The 22,561-nt window shown below is 38.1% G+C and overlaps 1 protein-coding gene and 1 long non-coding RNA gene across 4 annotated transcripts in view; one reads left to right on the plus strand and one right to left on the minus strand.

Annotated features, from left to right (window-relative positions):
- The window catches only part of KIF6 (kinesin family member 6), a 298,810-nt gene that overhangs the window by 204,465 nt on the left and 71,784 nt on the right, over positions 1-22,561 (minus strand). For all 3 annotated transcript variants that reach the window (XM_074348648.1, XM_045509275.2, XM_074348649.1), the window contains exon 6: positions 8,372-8,501. In XM_074348648.1, the coding sequence (XP_074204749.1) occupies positions 8,372-8,501 (130 nt within the window). The remainder of the gene's footprint in view (positions 1-8,371; positions 8,502-22,561) is intronic.
- The window catches only part of LOC123613909 (uncharacterized), a 100,499-nt gene that overhangs the window by 34,572 nt on the left and 43,366 nt on the right, over positions 1-22,561 (plus strand). The gene's annotated exons all lie outside the window — the stretch shown is intronic.

Here is a 22,561-nt window from a genome sequence, read left to right on the forward strand (position 1 = left end):
CAACAGCATCCTTGTTGTCCAGCATATCCATTTTTTATCTTTTAAATTGAGTTTAACTTTTTTAAAAAAATCTCTTCTCCTCCCTTTAAAATTCAGTCTGGCTTAACAATTTCCTAGTATGACCATACACATAATTGGAAAAAAATACTATTACGGGAAAAAGTCTAATCATCTTCTAAAGAATTTACAACAGTTCATTTAAACAGTCTTTACAGAAAACTCTTTTTTTATACATACTATATAGTCTGAGATTACAAGTAAGCTGAAAATACCCTACACTATCCTGTGTATAGGCAACTAGGAACAGGTGGTAATAACACATCAAGAAGAGCTCAGATACACATGTGAATAATTTTATTCTTGTGAAAGAAGAATATCCTGTCAAGTTAATTGTGAGAGCTCTTAGTGCAATGTTTGGGTTCAGACATCAAGATCTGTAGCAGACACAGACTCGAGGACAATGTCACTCATGGTAGAGATGCTGGAGGAAGACTTCTAGAAGCACAGATGTCTAATATTGTGTATATTACTTTACTCCATTTTATAGTCCGATGATATTTTCTCCACGTTTTGAAGATTCCACAGTTCTCTCTATGGCTATGAAGGCTTATTTGTTTGTTTGTTTGTTTGTTTTTTAATAGAGGTACTGGGCATGCACACTACCACTGAGCTATACCCTCCCCACTTCTATTCATTTCTGACTTCGAAATATAAGGAAATTAGCTCACTTGTAAAACCACTTTCTCCTCTACTTTCTAACTCCCAATTTTTGTTACATCTATTATGAATTTAAAATTTTTAAGGTATATAATATTTACTTTACATAGTTGCTTAGTTTTATGGGTCCATTTAAATAAATTCAACATTTCTCACCAGTCCATTTGTAGTGCCTCTGGGTTCCCAAGTTCTCTATTTTGCTTATCTCTTAGTTGTTTAGTCTTAATTGTCAAGCAATTTTTTAAAAGGATCCCTGGGTTCAGCTTCTTTCTGAATTCACACATGATTAAAAATATGTGTCTGATGTTTTTGTTTTTTTAAGGACAACTTGACAATTTGGCTGGGTATAAAATTATTGGGACACAATATCCTTGCTTCAGAACTTGTTCCACTGTCTTCTGGCACTGAATGTTGCTGTGGAAAAGTCCAAGAATAACCTTTTAAAATTTTCACTCATAGTTGGCTTGCATTTTTCTGACTGGATTTCCTTAAGGCTCCTTATTTAGCTTTGGAAATTAGTAACTTCAACAGATTTTATCTTGGAGTTGAGCTCTTTCCATTTTTTTTCTTGGACACAGCATGTCCTTTTCATCTGCAGATTCAAGTAATTCCAAATTCCAGGAAACACTCTCTTTCTCTGTCTATTGCCCCATGCTTTTTCCTGTTGCCTTCACTTTTTTCCCCCCTCAGGATTTCTAATTATTTACAATTGGTTTCTCCTTTGTCTATCTTTCTAGGTATTATTTTCTCTTATTATTTTTATATTGCTGGTTATTTTTCAGCCACATTTTCTCAGCATCTTCTTTTTCCTTGTCTTCCTTCTTCTCCATCTTTTCTTCTTTCTTTTTTGCTTCTAATGGCACTTTCATCTCTATAATGACTTCCTTTTTTCTCTTTCTTTTCTGAGTTTTTCAAGTGTGCTTTTATTTTATTCTCATCTTGCCATCTTTTCTTTGTACCCTTCTATACTTTTTAGCTATTTTTAAAAACAAAGATTGCATTTAGGTAACGTATTTAAGATTATGCAGTATACTGCCCTGCTCCCTGATGTAAGCAGCCTTCAAATGTATGTTCCTTAGCCCCATATTCCTATTTCATATGTATGGAAAGGTCTTTTGTGCTTTTCCTTCTGATAATTTTACTTCGAGCATGTCCATCTTTTTTTCTTAGAGAGTAGTCTGGGGGATGGGTAAGGGAATACTCAAATTTAGTTTGTGTCCTGAGTACATATACTCTACACATGTTTTGTTCTTACCCTTAAGAGCACACAATTTCCTTAAATTTTTGCATGAAAAGGTCTGGAATGGCAAAATCCTTTAAGTCGCAAAGTCCCTGAATCCCACTCAACAAGGGCCATCTTTCTTGGCAATGAGCTTAGACCACTGACCATAAAAACGGCTTTGGATTCACCTTTATAGTATAGAATGAATATCTAAATAATATTCCCCTACCATACTTGCTTATGTTCTTAGATCTCATCACTCTAACCAAAAGATCATTGGATTTGCATTTAAGAATCATGACCCTTTCTTTTAGGGGAAACCATATCCTGCCTGAGGTTGGAGGATATATGTGTTGGCTCTCAGCAACCTCCCTCACCATAATTCAAATTTCATAGTATTTGGCAGATTTCCTCATGGTTTGAGGTTATGGCTATTTCCTTATTTCACTGAAGATGGCTTTTCTCCCTCTGTTTTTCATTTTTTGTTGTTGGTGGTGGTGAATTTCAATAATAGGGAGCAGAATAAAAATTACTTTTTTCTGCTATTTAATCAGAAATCAGAATCTTAAAAGACCAGAAGAAACTCTGGAGCTAAATTTTTACAGCCAAAAAGATTGTGTTTCTCTAATTATGTATACGGAGTAAATACATTTTAATATTCTAATAATGGCTACACTGTACCACTTCATTTATTTCATTAAACATTTTAGACTCAAAACTCATTGTTCATGCAATACCACTAATCAGGTTAGATGAGAGCAGAATGCAAACTATGTTATAAGACATAATTGCTAGTTAGAAAACACTGTATATTTCTCATATATAAAATATAAGAAAGAGAAATGCCTGAGATACATTAAGTGCTCAGAATTCAAGTTTCCTTCTTTCTATGGCTTGTAACATATATACAGTATATAAGAGAAGAAGTCAGGATTGTCAACACATCTTTTGCTAAGGCTTCTAGGTTCTATTGGGATCTAATAATAAAAGAATGCTATTCTTATTGTAATAAGAGCACGGCCAAATGCATTTTGCCTGTTAAGTATTTTGCTCTTCCTAGGCTCACAAATCTTGGAATATATTTGCTAACTATATACAACAAACATAACTTTCAAACAAAAATCGGTGAGGATGTGTTATTCAGTGTTTCTCTGTGGTCTAGTGGAATATGATGCTGGAACACTAACTGCATCCCAAATCCTCTTGTTTCACATACACACCCCACACAAGGAGATCGAGGCTTAGAGAGCTGTTAACAAACACAAGCACACAGTAAAGCTGCTCTTCCCTTCCTGTGCTGTCCTCATGTTATCAGACAATGTGTCCAATGACAGCTGGTCCAGTAACTGCACAAACCTATTAACTCCACTCACAGCCTGTCTCCCAACTGTCTTTGCACTTCCATCAGGTTACAAAACTCCAAAAGTTTGATAATGTGCAAAGTCTGAGAGCTTACAAAACACATTAGCACAACTTAGGTAAATGTAGTATGTTTCTTTACTTCAAGCAAAGAATTAGGCAGAGAGACTTCTACTCGCTCCTGGAAAAATGATTTCTAAATCCCATAGACATTGTTGGTAGGCTGGTTATTTAGAAAGTAACCTCCTCCAAAAGCCCTGAAACATACAAATTAAACCTAAAAATGTCAGAGTCATCTTTGGTGTACTCTGTGCTCACCAAGAGGCACAGTGTACAATGAAACCACCCTCGATTCTGGGCCTGAGACTACAGGTCTTTTCTCCTGAAATCGCCAGGTTTTCTCCACATCAGTTCAACAAAACTATTAACGACTGACCAACTATGTAGTTGCCAGGTGCTGAGAGAATAGAGTTGAACAGGATGACAGTCTTGTCTTTAAATAGTAGCTAGCTGAGAATTGTAGGGCTTTCTGAAATGTTATACTACGTATAGCATATTATTCCTCCTGAATTCACCAAGGTCAAGAGCAACACCAGGTACCAATCACATACGAAATTATAGCCAAGGTTATTTGGACACTATATGCGTTTTCTAGGGTCGATGTAACAAAGTACAACAAACTCAGTGTCTTAAACAATAGAAATATATTGTCTCATGGTTCTGAGGGCTTGATGTCCCATATGGAGGTGCTGGCAGGGTTGGTTATTCTTTTGAGGGTTTTGAGGGAAGAATTCGTTCCAGGTCTCTCTCCTTGGCTGACAGATGATTGTTTTCATGTTCATATAGCATAATCTGTCTATATGTGTCTGTCTCCAAATTTCCCTATTTTATAGGGTCACCAGTCATATTAGATTAGGTCCTGCCCTAATGACCTCATTTTAACATGATTACCTCTGTAAAGGACCTGTCTCTCAATAAGATCACATTCTGAGGTACTGGGGGTTAGAACTTCAACATATGAATTTGGCAGGGCAAGACAATTTAACCCACAACAGACACTACTGTGAAGTTTTGGCAGAATGGACCCCACATATTCTCTTCTCCAAGCTAGCTTGTAAAAGAAGTCCATGTTAGTCTAATGATTCACTTTGAGCAACATTATAACGCCCTAAAATGAATATTTAAATGGGACTTTTATCAGTGGAGGCTGCTCCTAGTGGGAGGACTGATTTTGTTAATTCAGGATAGCTTTTGACAAAATTCAGGTAAAATCCGCATGCTCCAGAAACCTCCGATAAAATCCACTCCAACCTGCTGATGACCGTCTCTTTCCATGTCGCAGGCCAAAATGGGAACAATGGGGTGGATCTGACTGGGCATCAAATTTCAATTCAAAACAACAAAACATTTTCTAATAAGTAGAATTATTCATCAGTGAGCTGCTGCATTTCTAAACTCAGCGTCCAAAGCAGAAACAATAAAATAAGAAAATTGACTATTAAAAAAAAAGAGAACTAAAAGAAAATGTATAAAATGAGGAAAAATATTTGCTAAATATTTGGCAAAGGCAGAAAGTTATTATCTTTAATGTTCATTCATTCATCCAACAATCATTTACTGGCTCCTACTATATATAAGGCTTTGTTTCTAGGTGCGGCGGATGTGAACAAGACCAAGTCCAAGCCCTCGTGGAATCAACAAATCAACCAGACCTACCCTAATACTCCAAGAGAAGAACAAATAGAACACATAAACAAAAACAGAAATGCAAATGGCAAATAAAGATATAAATGAATTTGGTAATCAAAAATGCATGTCAAAACAAAGGTTTTCTGCCTAGCAAATTGGCAGAACTTTCAAATCCCGTGGTGTTGATGGGCGTGAAGAATATGGAGTGGGTTTCAACCAGCTTCTTAATGGTAAAACCCAAAGTGCCCCCAGATTTAGCCTGAGTACATTTAAAGTGTTAACATGTATCTTTCTGGGCTCCACTGCAGAGATTCTGAATCCATCCATCAGATACGAGATCCAAGAAACTGTGCCTTTTGACTCCCACAGGGTATTCTAAAACAAGTCCTCTTTGGGCCATACTTGGGGACAGGGTGCTCTAGAGCATGGGCAGTACTGAGCAAATGGTTGCAGCAAGGGGACTGTGCAGAGCCTGACAATCAAATGCAGGAAGTCTTGTTCAATTAGATTTGATTAATTGAGAGCAACGTTTCAACGATAAGACAAAAAAGGTACCAAGTCAGACTTGCTACTTCAACATTGGATAACACACGGTTCAGCTTTTATATTTATTCTCTTTGGCACAGCAAATCAACTTTTGAAAAAATTTACTTCAAGGACATAATCAGGTTTTATCCAAAACATCAGTAGGATTACAGAAATTATTTAAGAGTGAGTTCTAAAAATAAGAAGATGAAGCTACTCTTAATAACTTTTCCTTAAGATGCTGGCTATGGGTAGAGAACATGAAAGGGAAGCGCACTCCACTTTGGGTCCCACATATTCATACTTTGTTTTGCAAATGTTTTCTGGTTACCATGGCAACTCCTGGATTTCTCTGTGCAAATGGGAAACTGGGAACCTCATCTTTTTTTTTAAAAAAATGATTAGTGTGTTCTTTTTATCCTGGTAAGCTCATTCCGTGCTGACAAATTACATTCTGACAGCCCTGTTGTAATCCCAAACATGCCTTTTATGGAGACTCTAAATAATAAAGGATTTCTAGGGATTGACAGTTATTCTTCATTTATATCTTTATGTATTTGCTTTCAGTGAATTCAAGAGATAAACCGAAGTGCTACATACTTGCTATATTTGCTATACTTTTTAAATAATTCAGAAATGTATCCTCACTTGAAAAATCTGACTTATGTCAGTTTGATTATTGTACTTGTGAAATGTGGTGTAAGGAAAGAACACAAGCTTCAGAAACTGTCAGACTTAGAGCTGAAACTGGGCTTTGCCACCTGATAGCTGTGTGACCCTGGGCAAGCAGTCGACCTCTTTGAGCCTTAGTTACCATCTATAAATAAGAATCAGAAATAAAATATGCATATATAAAGTGTCTTCGACACTGCCAACTCTGTTGAGCAGGCTCTCGAGATGACATGGTAGCTATTATTACCAAAGAAAAAATAAAAGCAGGCACAGAAACATCCAAAACCTATTAGATGTGGTTTAAAAGAAATCAGGCTTCATGTAGGAAAAAATGAATGCATTTTTAAAGTAATTCACAACCAGCATTATTAGAATTGGACTTCTTCAGGTTTCAGCTATTTGTGACACTATTGTTAGACACTCATCAGTAAATAATAGGAAAAGACTGCTGGAATTTTGTAAGGTGGTAAAACATGACAGGTAAGTTTGGAGAGAGAAAGTTTTAAGTCCTCAAAACTTTACAAAATGATAGTCTGAAAGGATTCAGCTAAGGTTAAGGCATAACTTTGAGACAGCAATGGTCAAGTTTTTCAGCTAATAGAGGTCATGGTGAACTAGGGCCAGGAGCCCTCCACAACCATTCAGGATGAGGGATGTAATTGTGAGAATGAGGCTTAGCTTTCTCTGGGGATGAGTCACCTTGGGAAGGAGGTTAGCATTGAGGCAGGGGCAGGTTTCCCCACCTGATTCCAATATCATTTATGGCTCGACCTTTTTCTCTTTCACATTCCATCAGTGGGCACGGCTCATCTGTATTCTGTACCTCTTGGTCTGCTGTTTATTCAACTGTGTATGGAGGAGGAGGATTTTTAGTGGGGCGTGTTAAATCTCTCATTATTGTACTCCCTAATTCTTAATCTGCCTTTATTCCTTAATCTTCAATTATTGTGACAAATAAGAGCATCACAGATGATCACCTGGGCAAAATGTTGAAGCAACACACCAATGCAAAACCATTATAAAGCAAAACAAGATATTCTGAAATTAAAAACTATGTACTGCTTTCTTTAAATGAAAATAATAATTTAAGGGTCATTAGAGCTATATTATATGTGGGACATAAGCTCAATCTATTTAAGTTAGTTTATTGAAAAGTACTGATGCAGAGCTAGTAAAACAACAACAAAACCAATGGCCCAACATAATGACAGATGTCAACACCATGCTGTCACTGTCTGACTTTGGTTTCTGTTTATCTATCTTGTATCTAAGGTGGTGCATTCCAGGGGGTAGAAATGGGGCAGAAAAAAATCACCTGATGGAGACTTTCTCAGACTAATTATTCTCCCAGCTTACTATCCTCACCTAATGTTTGTTATCAGAGAAGAGATAGAACACAGAACTCGGAGAGCTCTGGTTTAAAAAGGAAAGTGCCTGTGATAATAGTAAGCTGTTTATTTGGAAACTGTCCCCTCCAACACACACACACAACCACTTAATTACTTTCACTGCAGTGTCGCTGGATGAGACCTTTGTGACCCTCCATCTCCAATCAGTAACTGGTTGAGGTTAGGGCCCATGACCAAGCTGGGTCAATCCTAGTTCTTGCCTATGGTTCCCAGGTAAAATATAGGTGTCCAGTTAGGTATGAATGTAAGATTAACAACAAATAGTTTTTCGTGTAAGTATATCACAAATATTGCGCTGAGATATACCACACACCATAGCGCTGTTCCCAGACCTGCCAAAAATAGCTGTAAATACATAGAGCACTTCCTATGTTCCACGCATTATTCTAAATTCTTTATAAATATTAATTCACTAAATACAGGAAAATATATGGATAGGTAAACATATGCCAATATATGAATGACTGGAGATTAGGAAGAATGAACTAGGTACTTTCACATTTCAAAAATTATGCAAAATTTCCAACAATTAAGATATTTGACCAGTTGTCATTGGTCAGCTGCAAACCAACTTGTATAAAATTGAAAAATATAAAATTTAAACAGTCAAGATTTCAGTTGCTGCTCATTTCTTGGGAGTCTCCTCGATTCTCTGGATCTAGGTTTTCTTATCTCAACGTGAGATTTGGACAAGAATATTTTTAAGGTCATCGGCACCCCTAAAATTCTAGTTTATCTTACAATATGCAAAAACAGCTTTCAGAGAAAAGCTTTTTACCTCTGCAATCATCCTGTTGGTGTCTCCTAAGAAAAGCAGATTCAGAGCTTCTTCCTCTGTGGTGGCCTGGTGAAGAGACAGGTTTTTCAGGTGAATATTCTGATCAGGGTCTTCCAACACTGTCACTTTCCTTGAGAAATGGGGAGAAAAACACAAGGCACTTTAAGAACGAAAAGAACTTCAAGTCTTTCTTACAGGTTTCTTTTTAAAAAGCTGAATGTGTGACGTTTTGAATTTATAAAATCAAACAATACACAAGACACCAGACAGTACTGGATTAACATCAAACACTGACATTTCCTTGACAGGAGTATTCCCTTGACAGTACTATCAAATAGCTTTGGGGCTGAAAAGTATATTATAAGCTCCTGGTTTAAAGCCATCTGTCTTTGTAATCATCAGATCACCAAATCATCTTAAAATGCACATTCTTATCGAATTAAAAATGCAAATAGATAATCTCCCTATACATCAGGAAATTTGGCCATATCATTTTTTTTCTATGTCATAATTCAGTTTCTTACATAGGTAATGCACTAATTTTTCTCCTTCTAATTTTTCCCTTTTGCTCAATTTCGTGTTACTTTCAATTTGCATGACATTTCATACTGGTTAGCTCATCAATTTAAACGTGATGAAAACTGAGGCATCTGGCATCCCTCCAGGAATTAGTCCCTTGTCTAGTTTTCTTATCAAAGTGAATTAAAAATTCTCAAGAAGTCTTATGATAAAGTTTTAGTTTGTCATTATTACTTTATGCCCATCAGATGTATTTCTTTATCTTTTTTCTTTTACAACATAACTTTTCCTTCCATTTGCATCCTTACAGTAAAAGCTTCAGGTCTGGAGTAGTGTTCACCTATTACAACTGCCTTAATGGGCATTCTGGTGCCAACACCACTTCCTCCCAGGTGAATCCTAACCCTGTTTCCAGAGTTGGCTTGTCAATACTCTCCTTAGAGTCCTGTTAGGACTTTCTACAACTGAACACAATTTGGCTAAACTCTTCATAGTCTTGCTTCAAAGGCCTAAGATTCGAGCAATAAAGTTATTAAGGAGCGTTCCTTTCTGCCTCTTGAGTTTTGCCTTCTTGATTTTCTTAAAAATTGCTAAGGAAAGGAAATTCATAATCCCCAAATATTGCCAGAGTATCTCCAGGTATCTGCACTTGCTGAGAACATTTGGAACTGATGATACTAAGTAAAAGCTGGCATCATCTAGCACTGCTTCTCCCTTAAAAGTATCACTAGCAAGTGGGCAGGTGTCACTTGCCTATTGACAAAAGACATTTAGAATCCCTTAAAAAAGAAGATTTTGCAAAGACCGTAATTTTTCAGCCTTCTCTTTTGTAAAGAGGTTATCTGGACTCTCATATGTAATTTGTGGGCACTTAAAATATGAGTTGCAGGAAGAAAATGCAGCTCTCCCAGCACATCTGTGACCAATATGTCACTAATAATGTCCCCTGTTGCCAAGATTTGGACTCCTTTTTGTCTCCTTCAACAATATGAACTAAGATGGAAAAAGACCTCTTCCCTTAATGAAAACAAGTGTATTTTATTTATTTTTCAACAAGACTCATAAGTGAGCTTATTAAAAATGCTTAAGAGCTAAAAAATGCTTGGAAACCATGAAGGAATTTTTAAGTGAAATAGATGAATTGTGCTCTATTTTTAGGAACCTCCTTTCATCCTTAAGCTTTATTTCTACCCTGATCCTTCTGAAGTACTCAAGGAGGTTTGGCTAAGTTCAATCCCTAGGGACACAGAAGTTAGAATTCTTCTTAAATCCACAGATTCTAGGTCTTAAAGGTGAAAGAAGTTAAGTAATATTGGAAGGAAGATAAGAGCACAAAATAAGTGATGAGACAGTACATTTAAAGTGAGAAAAGAAGAGAGTTCTGTCTTTTTCAACATGAGGATGAAAACAATTCTCCAACTCTGAGGCCAAGTCACCTGTGATACATGATGTAAGACCAAGTCAGATACAAAGCCATCTTGTGCAAGTTTAGAAAAGGGAGAGGTTGGAGGAGGGCAGGAAACAATTCAGAGGAGGATGTTCACATTCGTTGGGCACCAGAAGTATGCCAGGCACCCACACTGTTTTCTTTAACCCAACTGTTCTCACGTTGGCTGCGCACAGCAACAGCCTATGGAACTTAAATAGAACAAAACAGGTGCCCACCTAAGAGATTCTGATTTGATTGCTCTGGGGTGTGGACTGAGTATCAGAATTCGTAAAGGCTCCAGGTGATTCTAGGGGACACCCAAAGTTGAAAGCCATTGCCTTCATCTTTAATAACTATGCAAGAGAGACATGTGGGGAGGAGGTTTCTGGTTTCTTTATCTTTACTTTTCCACCCAGCTCCACCCCAAGCCCGAAGGGGAGAGTTACTCATCTTATTGGTTGGAGCTGAAGTCACTTTGAGCCATATCTACTAATAGGCCAGGTTCCTGTGAATTTTAAAAAGCTTGTCTTTCCATGGGAAGTTTCTTCTCTACCTCCCTGACTATGCAGCTGATGGGTAAACTAAGCTACCCGTCAACCACAATAATTAAAACTCAGCTGGGGATTGTGGGTCCACCTACACATCCACCGGGTTTATATCATTGCTGAGGCAAAAAATCTAAGTGATATGTCATAATAATCTCCTCATCATTGCTTCACTAAAATTAAAAATGCAGAAAACAAGCAAGCATGGAATTCTAAAAGTGTTCATTTTCTAAATAACCTAAATAGGTCATTGATTGAGGATTATTCTGAAAAGAATAGGTAGAAAGTGTGAGATGTCATCAGCAAGATGTCATTTGGCTAAGCTACTTTTTCCCTTCTAAATCATTCAGAGCCTTTGATCTGCAATGTGGCTACTTCAGAACAATTACACTTCTATATTGACTTCCAGGTGCTTCTCTGGTTTTGTCACTGTGATCAAAATACAATTGGTGCACGCTCCCGGTTTCTCCTGCATAGAACTTTAACCTGTCTTTTGCAACCCATCATTACGTATTTCTCTGAATCTTTTCTGGTACTGTTTCCCTCACTATTTTCTGATTTCTTGCCCATGGAGGTTTTGAAAAGTAAATAAAAAGGCAGGTTTCTGTCCAGTTTAGTTTGGCTCTTCTGTGGGCACCCTGTAAAAGACTCCCCCTCTGGCATCTTTCTGGAATCTTCTGTGGGATAACTTTCTCTCTCCAATCAGGGTCCTTCTTGCCAGTTCTCTTCATATTTCCTGGTTTCTGCCCAATCCCTTGGGCATGAGGCTTTGGACTTTCTCTTATTGCCCTGCCTGCCCTCACTGAAAATCCCTTTTGCGCTCAACCTTGCAACCAATCTGTCAGCCACATCCACTCTCATGCCTTTGTTCAGAGAAGCTCTGCCTGAGCTGGGTACTACCTCTTGCCTAGGTGGGCTAATCTGAGAGTGAGAAGGTTTTAAACTGCTGCTGGTGGAATGCTTTTCAAAGTTGGAGGAAATATGAACCATTAGCAAAAGTTTCTCATCGAGTTGCTTCCTTCCCTGGCCCTCCCTCCCTCATTCCCCACCCCCTCAAGCTCTCTCACAAATCAATAGCTATTTCCTGAATCCTTAGTCCACCACTGGATTCTGACTATAATTTTCATAGGCTTGAAAGAGGGCTTTATTAGAGTTTCTTAAAAAAACATCCTAATTCCAAGATGGAAACCCCCCAAACTATTTATTTGATTCTTTTTGAAAAAAGGGCCTGTGAATAGTTTTCTCTACAAAATGTTTAGATTTCAAGCAAAAAGTCACTGATAGCCTTAACTTGGACCCCTAAGTGGAAAAGTTCTGCTAAGTATACTCAGCCTGCTTAATGATGGGGAAGAAGCAAGCTTTGTGTTTTCTCTGTAAACAGAGAATCTTTTCCATTTGGCTAAGTAGTTGGAATTTTTAGGCTCTTTCTAACCGACTGGAAGACATATAAAGAGCAATAGCCAAGTTCTTGTTCTCAATAATGGAAGCCATCAATGAAAGAACCCTCCCCACCCTACACCCCCACCTCCACAACATTCCAGTACCACCAACTTGCTGAATAGGAACCTGCCAGGAGTTACTATAATAAATCTGGTTTCTCATTTTCATGTCATAGACAATTATTGTTATGGTGATTTCTATTATTTTTTCCTATCTGCAAATGTCCCATGCGATGATGCAGGCCATGCACTGCACAACGGAATCATGTTCAAGATGGTACAATTCACACCATGAGTTTGTAGACTTATTATAACATATGTCTGTCAGAGAGCAGTTAAGTGTCTTCTAACAAACCAGCATAGTATAACAATTTTCCAAAAGATGGCAGGGGTGCCTTTTAATAAACACATGAGGGTGCCATATAGACTAGAAGTAGCCCTGTCTAGTTATCTTGACCTGGAACATAGCAAGCAGGCCTCATGAAAATGGGAGGGTATCAGTCAGGCTCTTCTAAATAACTGAATATACCTCACATGTTGTAAACACAGTCCCACTATTCATTTGGACATCCGCATGCAAAAAAAAATTGAATTTAGACACTGATCTTCCACGATTCATAAAAACTAACTCAAAATGGATCACAGACCTAAGTGTAAAATGCAAAACTATAAAATTCCTAGGAGATAACGTAGGAGAAAAACCTAGAAGACCTTGGGTATGGTGATGACTTTTTGGATACAACACCAAAGACATGATCCATGAAGGAAATAACTGATAAGCTGAACTTCATTAAAATTAAAACTTCTGTTCTGCAAAAGATAATGTCTAAAGAATTAGAAGATTAGCCACAGACTGGGAGAAAACATTTGCAAAAGATACATCTGATAAACGATTGCTATCCAAGATATACAAAGAACTCTTAAAGCTCAACAATAGGAAAACAAACAACCCAATTTTTAAAAATGGGCCAAAAATCTTAATAGACACCTCACCAAAGAAGACATACAGATGGCAAATAAGGGAAATGCAAGTTAAAACAATAATAAGATACTATTACACACCTATTAGAATGGCCAAAAGCCAGAACATTGACAATATCAAATGCTGGGGAGGATGTGGAGCAAAAGAACTCTCATTCACTGCTAGTGGGAATGCAAAAATGGTACAGCCACTTTGGAAGACCGTTTGGTAGTTTCTGATAAAACTAAACATACTCCTACCATACAATCCAGCAATCATGGTCCTTGGTATTTATTCGAAGAAGTTGAAAATTTACATTCACACAAAAACCTCTTCACAAATATTTAGAGCAGCCTTATTCATAATTGCCAAAACTGGGAAGCAACCAAGATGTCCTTCAGTAGGTGAATGGATAAATAAACTTTAGTACATACAGACAATGGAATATTATTCAGTACAAAATAGAAATGAACTGTTGAGCTGTGAAAAAACATGGAAGAACCTTAAATGCATATTACTAAGGGAAAGAAGCCAGTGTGAAAAGAGCTACATACTATATGATTCCAACTATATGACATTCTGGAAAAGGCAAAACTATGGAGACAAAAAAAGATCAATGATTGCCGGGGGTGGTGGTAGGGGGTGGTGATGACAAGGCAGAGTATAGAGTATTCTTAAGGCAATGAAAACACTCTATATATTATCCTGATGGATATATGTCATTATGCATTTGTCCAAACCTATAGAATGTACAATACCAAGAGTGAGACCTCTGGTAAACTCTGGACTTAGGGTGATTTTGATGTGTCAGTGTAGGTTCATTCTTGGTAACAAATATATCATTTTGGTGAGTGATGCTGATAATGGGAAAAGCTGTGCATGTGTAGGTTAGGGGACATATGGGAAATCTCTGTACCTTCCTCTCAATTTTCTTGTGAACCTAAAACTACTTTATCAGGGGAAAAAAAAAAAAACAGGTCCAAACTCAAAGTTGCAAACTATTCTTTTCTTTAAAATTGAAGTATAATTGATTTACAATAGTGTATTAGTTTCAGGTGTACAACATAGTGATTCATTATTTTTTTATAATGAATTTAAAGTTGCTGTGAAACATTCGCTCTATTCCCTGTGCTGGACAATATACGCTTGTAGATTATTTATTTTGTATATAGTAGTTTGTGCCTCTTAATCCTCAAAGCTATAAAATATTCTCAGTGATTCTTGTGATGAATTCTCATTTTGTTATCCACATTAACTTCTTTCATTTCAATTGGTAAATATCCTCTCCTAAATATTATCAATATTATTTCTAATTTACCTATGTTGCTAAATGATAATATTATTAGACTTGATGTCTGATCCATTTGATTTCCCAAAGAGTTTAATCAACACCCTAAGGTAATTCTACTACCACAAGTCTGCCATTTCAGAGGTGCTGGCAACCTGTATATGATTTATTCCCTACAAGACTCAAGGATGCCCGGTGTCACCGTGGCAACATCTCCATAGTTTCAAGAGGCTTCTGCTTCTTACTGTGCTTATGCTTTCATGTGCTGTGGAAACAGACATCACCAAAGGGCTCAAGAAAGAGAACTGGAAGCTGTTTTGCTATGGAAATGCAAAACCAAAATGAGAATTATCCATGATGTGCAAAGACAGAATTAGGTACAATTAATGTGTAGGAGAACTTTTTCTCACAGATGGTTACATTGATTAATTTACTGGTTACAATCATTTAATTATTTCACTAAGACTTAATATATATATGAAACATTCTTTTATTTCTATTTTGTTTTTCTTAAAGTTATATACAAATATGATACAATTTTAGATTGCTTATAACTTGATAAGATCACCTTCCTCTATTATACTAAATTAACCAAATCTCTCTCACCCCAAACAACATCACTTTGCAACCACCAACAGACAAAAGGCTCCCAAATCATAGACTTACCTATTGCCTTCAGGCAAACACCATTTGCATCATTTTCCAGGAGTAACTACTTAACATTAAAAAAAAACTGTGCTTGCTTTTGTCCCTCTTATACTCATATCCTTTGCTAATTTCCAACTACATTCAGCCATCATGCTTCTTCTGGTGCTTCAAGCTCACAAATAACCCATCATTTAATGAAATGTCTTGTTTGGCTTAATTCCAAATAGAACCAAACAATAAAATTTATCTTCTTTAGTGCTACAGCATTTTTTTTCCAAAGAAAATCATTTTCCTCCCATTTTTACTAATACTTGCTTTCTCGTTCAGATTTTATAGTTTCAGTATCACAAATTATGTGCTCAAGTTTTCCACATTTGGGGAAATTATAGGAATAAATAGATCTAGATGCAATGGGTTTGTAATTTTGGAAAAACACAGCATCTCCTCTGCCAAGTAAATAGCTTTACACACTTCTAAGTTTATGCTATCGCATTTTTCAAGTTCCGAGTTTATTTACTTTTATTTATTTTCATTTTAACATAAATTATATTATTTTTCCAACTACAGAAGTAATACACACTTCTTATGAAGACATTTGAAACATTTTAAAGTAGAAAGAATTAAAAAAAAGTCTCATCACAAAGGCAATGATAATATGTTGATATATTTCCTTAAATTAATTTTCTTATGCATATTTTGCAGATTTGTGGTAAAATTATAAATGTATGCATATTATTATATCTTTTACTATTAATGATACTATCTTTCTTTTGTTATATTCTGATACAGGTGAAGGGAAGGAAATGGGCGATCTACATGGATTTTTTTTCCCCTAAATATCTAATTGTGGCTCATAGTGCATGTTGCCTATATGGGATCTGATGTCCTCTTCTCCCTATTAGGCTCTGCTTTTGTTCAGGGAATTATTTTAAAATACTAGACTTTCCCTGTCTCCCTTAGGGCAACTACAGCTGGCCATGTGACACACTTCTGATCAGTGATAAGTGAAAGTCAATGGACAGAGCTTCTGGGAAGACTGTTAAATGGGCAGCCTCAGCCAGCACATGCCTTTTTCCTTCTTTTTTCTTCCAGGAATGTGGATGTGATGCTGAAGGTAAGGCAGTCATTTTGCAGAAGACTGAAGCCATCTGCTGAGAATGGCTCTGTAGAATGACAAAAGGAAGCCCTGATGGCATCCTGGAGCATCCCTTAGCAGCCCTGGGCTGCAATCTCCAGGGTCCTTTTTGTGTAGGGTGGGGTGGAGGGCGGAGTGGAGGGAGGGACTATTTGGTTAAGCTGCCATAAACTGGACTGCTATAATGTGACTTCATAATTAGGGTTTTTACCTAATTTCAGTGTATGGTGTCACCAGGCCTCCCTCATTTCTCTATTTTCCAAACACTTCTTTACTCTTCTTGGTTGTTTTTCCTTTCAGATAAACTCTGGAACTAGATTTTTTTTTTTAAGTCTTTCCAGTTTTGCTTAGAAATTTCATTGAACTTCAACATCAGTATGGGAATAACTAACCTCTTTAAAGTGTTCACACTTTTCTTTCAAAATTAGATTAAAACTCGCCATTCATCTTCAAGTCTTCTTTTATTTCTCACTAAAAACTTTACTATTGATTTCACAAAGTCTCTGAACGTTTCCTGAGTATTTTTTTTTTGCTATCGTAAAAGATCTATTTTGCCATTAGTCCTTCTAATGGGGTTATTCCTAGGGCTTGCCTCTTGGATTGAGTTAGATATGTACTGAAAGATAATAGGTGGTCAGCCAGCCTGAATAACATCAGGCTGCACTCTGGTTCATAGTAACTAGCTCTCATTTTGTAAAATGTCTTCACTATCCTAGAACTCAATCTGAAAACACAAGGTCCAGTGTAATTTACTAAACGATACATAGGTTAACTGCTATGGAAGTTTCAGAGCAGGGAGATTAATATGCTACCTGTGACCCTTATCACCCAGTCCAGATAATCCCTGTAGCCATCTAATGGAACCATTTCCCCTCACTCACCTAGATTTCATTCTGAAAGGGAGCGGGACCCTGTGAACCCTGCCCCCAACCCCTGCCTCTTATTTATAGAAAAGCTTAAGTCTCCCAGGCCTCCCTGAGTTGTAGAAGAGCAGGCTTAGGCAATTGATTAGGACAAGCCTGCAGGGACTGGGGGATGGCAACAACTCCAACCATCTATCTCAGTGATTAGCTGAGATTATTCCTTCATTTCCCTACAGAACGTTCATGGCTGAACAGAATCTTTGGAGATGGTTTTTTGGGGGAGGATGCTGGGTCCACTAGGTTGCAGGCATTCTGATTTCCTTTTTCTTATCAAGGCTGTTGCCTCCAGGATCATACACTTGCTGGTCCCTCAAACAGAAACCAATTACTCTAAGTCTCAGGAGGCAGCTGCAGAGAAGAAATAAGAACTAGTTAGAACCTATTCAGTCCAATATGGTGGAGGATTTGACTTCCAGTGGACTCTGAGTCTCATTATATGCTCATTGTAATGTAGTAACATGCTAAATGACACTCCTACCAGTGCCAGGACAGCTGGCAATTGCCATGACAACAACCATAAAAGCCCATACAAGGACTGAAAAACTCAGACAAGGACTGATTGGCCCCATCACACCCGGAAGGAGGACGTGATGGTGGAAGCCTCTCATAAGAGTCCACATGGCCTGACCCCGGTGGGAGCTGTCCCTACTGCCCATCTTGGCTGACAGCTCCCCACTCTAGTGCCTTTTTCTCGCTCAAAGGTTTTTCTTCCCTTTTCCCTGCTCAAGCACTTTCCTTCCCTTTCCTCTTCTGAGCAATAAAGTGGCTGTTCATTTTGTCCTTCTGCTTCTGCTGTGTGAACTCTTTCACAGCTGGTGGCAAGAACCCACACTGGTGGGCTTCCTAATTTAGGGTTTCCTCCATCTGCTAACAATTCTAAAGGCTCTTCCCCATATATACTGTCTCTAGGAAGACTCAGCACTCCTCCTACCTTGGCAGCACTGCCAGCTTGTGGCTCAGTCAGAACAGGTCTTGGCATATGCCAGTGATATTAGGAAATCATGGAGGCTCATGGGAGCAAAGACAGTGGTGTGACGGGATCGAGTGAGCTGTGACAGGGAAGTATTGGTTGATGTGGCTCCATTCATGAGACTACTACAGCCCTAAATGATTTGTGTGCCTTTTTGTGCATATATAGATATTATTAGCTGGATAATTGAGGAGTTGTGTTTTGCAGAAGTCTCATGAGGTGTTTCACATACGTGTTACATGTCCCAACTAAATGGTAAGTAAAATGAAGATAAGAATACAGTTTAAATTCTTTATAATGCCCAAAAAGAGCTCACTGAAATTCTTGCAACATAGTGAATGCTTGGTATAGATGATGTTGACAGTCTCAAAAGATTGTAATGCTTTTTTTCTGTAATAGTTAGAGGTGTTTCCAAACCTTCTGTATTCTTCTAAAGGACACAGTAAAGTGCCCTGGCAAGCCCAAGTTATTCAAAACTCTTTTAGGTAATCTTATGGTTTTACTTTATATGCTAAAAATTCAGAACAGATTTCAAAAACATGATGTAGTAAAAATACAGAATAAATCAAACAATTCATACAGCAATTATAAAGACTAGCTGGACAATAAGTGAAAAAAATCCAAATCCACAATAATACATAATTTTTAAAGTGCATTTCACCTCTGAATCTCAGGAAAAGAAATTGCATGCATTTATTTATATACAAAGTATGAGGAAAATGGAATAGACTGAAGTGACAATGCTTTTCGTGTCATTAATTAATCTCATGTGACTGCAACCTCTAAATATCACAGATATAATTTTACATTCCAAATATGTAAGTGAAAATACTGCAGCTGTTTCTTCCCATCCTTCTACTCATCACATATTAGGCAACTGATGGTGAAAGCTAACACCTCTGTAATGGAATGAATGTTTGCATCCCCCCGCCACCACAAATTCATATGTTGAAACCTGAATCCCCAGTGTGACGGCATTTGGAGGTGGACCTTTGGGAGGCAACTGGGTTTAGATAAGGTCATGAGGGTGGGGCTCCCTTGATGGGATTAGTGTCCTTATAAGAAGAAGAAGAAAGACCAGAACTCACTCTCTCTCTCTCTATCAAGAGAGAGCACAGAGAGAAGGCAGCTAGGAAGAAAGCTCTCATCAGGAATCAAACCTGCCAGCACCCTGATCTTGGGCTTCACAGACTCCAAAACCGTGATGAGTAAGTGTCTGTTGTTCAAGCCACCTAGGCTATGGTATTTTGTCATGGTAGCCAAGCTGACCAAGACAACCTTCTGTCTAAGACATTTCTAAGACTGAGAATGATCTCTTTCAACTGGACATTCAGAATAGAGGAAACCAGCTTCCTCCTTGTTATTACTCTAGTGGGACAGGCTTTGGGTAGAAGTGTGTCATTTTCAGGCTGGAAAGGCTCTCTATTCCCCCTACCACGGTCACTGGCAATGTACCATTCTTCTACGAACACAGTCCCTGCTCAACCCATGAAAGATAGAGAGTATGACTGACCATCACTGGTCACTGATCACTTGTTCATCCTGCAGGACAGCACCCCCAGCTTTTCAAGAGGTTGCCTCCCAACTGTGTCAGTAATTGACTTGGTTGAAGAAAAGGCTGGAGTTAGTTTTAACTTTGAGATCTATTCTTATAAGAATCTCCTTGAATGCTAAATGGGGCCAGAAAAATTACACAAATGAAAAGTGTAATGCAATAGGTAGGTGTAAGAACCAAAGAGAGCATGCTTCATCTAAAGGCACTAAGTTCAAAAATTTGAAAAGTAAAATGTGTAGGCCAAACCAAGTGCATTTGGTACAGATGCAAGGAGTGTCCAGAGCATAAGTGGAAGGACTGGCTTTCAAAAGAACAGCTTCCTGAGACTAGAGGAAAGTTGGTGACAGGGAAAAAAGGATGGGAGACAGGAAGCTAAGGGAATTCACGTTTGACAGCTTCCATATTCTCTGAGGTAAGGGTACAACTGGCTTCGGAGAGAATTAGGGCATGTAGTACTTGACTACAGAGAATGACATTTGATGTCATCATTGTGAGGCATGAGAGATAAAGCTCTGGGCACATGAAGATCTTGCTTAGCAGACTGAGGGCCCAGCTAAGGCTGGAGTCCATAACGTGGTGGCGTTTTTCTCCAGCCTCCTCTGAATCCCTGGTTGAAATCAGTGTCCTTCCCTGTGCCCTGAACAACCCAGGGTATCTTATCACTTACTAATTAAGATTGAAATGATCAGTTTATGAGTCTGTTCTACTAGACTAGAGCCCTTTGATGTCAGGACCAGGTGCTCTCAGAACTTTGCAGAGTTTCTGACACACAACAGACAGAGCTGCACTGGACTCAAAGCTCTGACTCACACAAAAGGCTCCGGGGACCTGAAGAAGCCCAGAAACCCACAGTCTGCTCAGAGCTTAGACGGAAAACCAGGGTACAACAGGACTCGCCCAGGCAAGAGCACCATCACCCCCAGCTCTCGTGTCTGACCAAGGTTGATATCCTGGTCTATCTCTCGGCAGACATGGAATCTTGGGGAAATAGCACAGTCTATGTGAACCTTAGTTTAGTCATCCATAAAACACGGATTATGACTCCCACTCCCTTAAATGAGAGATTTTCCTGTTATCTCTAAAATGTACTTTCCCTAGGTGGTTGAGTGAAGGGATTAGAAGCACCTGGGATGCTTATTCAATCATATTTGAACTTTCTGGAGGTGGAGGCCAGGAACCTGCATTTCAAACAATCATCTAGGTGATTCTTATACATAGTTAAATTTCAAGCCACTGGATTTTGACATCTTCCAATTTAGCCCCTCCTTACTCCCACTGCCACATAAATGGCCCTAAATAACTTCCCACGATGCTCAGGGCTCTCTCTGATATCCACCCATCTCATTCCAGTCTTACTACATGACTGATTTTTCTTCCTAAAATGTAGTTCCAGTCATGCTACGTCCTTGAATAAAAATCTCCAAGGGCCTGCCACACCCTTTCCAGTCTTGAATGTTCTCACTTGCTCCCTTGCTGGGTTCCAGATGAACAGGTCTATTAACTATCACAGAACAAGCTCTATGCTTTGCAACTTCCCTACCTCTGTTTCTACATGAATGCCCCATTCCACCGCCCCACTTCCCACCCCTTCCCTCAAGGACTGTTTCATGCACCATCTTCTCTATGAGTCTTTTTCTGATCGCTTGACCTGCTGTGATTTATTTCTCCGTTAAGCCCTTGTCTTCTTTGCACCTCTCTTATGATTTCATATTCCACCTTGTACTGTTTTGTACTATTTTTATCCACTGTGCTGTGAGTTCCAGGAAAGCAAAGACTGTCAGTACACTTGGTGCCCAGCATAGTGTGTGGAACCAAGTTGGATCTCAACAAATGTTTGCTGAATACATGAGTGATCCCACATGACAAGACTGTAAGCCATAAAGTCAGACACTTTTTTTAACTCCTGTGGCACTTAGCAGTGTTTTATATTCACTAGATACTAGAAATGTGGTGAATTAAATTTAACATCTGTCAACTTTTTCCTTTGATGACAAATTATTTAAAAAACACAACGTTGCCAAGATTTCAATACTGGACACTAGTTTACTGACTTTTTTTTTTAACAGTAATAACCATGACTGTCTTTGGAACCTTAAATGGACTATGCATCCCTATTTAGGAATACTAAAATTACACTAAAGTAGATGACTATTTTCCCTATGGTTAAGACCAGCAGTTATACTGTTTTACTTCATAAGACATACTTAGATTCTAATTATATTCCCTTTTCATCATATGACATAAGGGGCTTTCAAAAGTAGAAGTTCTATTTTCATTTAAATTACTAATTACAGAATAGCTCTAACACACGTATGTGTGTATATGCATATATGTCTAAATATAAAAATATGGCCACTTACTTTTTATATTAAAATTTTAATTTTGTGGTAAGTGTAGATTTACATGCAGCTGTAAGAAATGATGCAGAGAGATCCCATGTACCCATTACCCAGTTTTTCCCAATGGTAACAGCTTGTAAAACAATATTAAAATATCACAACCAGGACATTGGCATTGATACAATCCACTGATCTTATTCAGATGTCCTGGTTTTACTTACATTCACGTGTGTGTGTGTGTGTGTGTGTGTGTGTGTGTGTGTGTGTGTGAGTTTAGTTTGATGCATTTTGAAAGTTGTCTATCAACAGCCACAATCAAGATAAAGAAGAGTCCATCACCACGAGCATCCCTCACTGGCCTCATATAACCATCCTCGTTTCCCTGCCTAACTGCTGTCAACCACTCATCTGCCATCTACTTCTATAATTATGTCACTTA

This window comes from Camelus bactrianus, chromosome 20, assembly GCF_048773025.1.
Source record: "Camelus bactrianus isolate YW-2024 breed Bactrian camel chromosome 20, ASM4877302v1, whole genome shotgun sequence".
NCBI lineage: Eukaryota > Metazoa > Chordata > Mammalia > Artiodactyla > Camelidae > Camelus > Camelus bactrianus.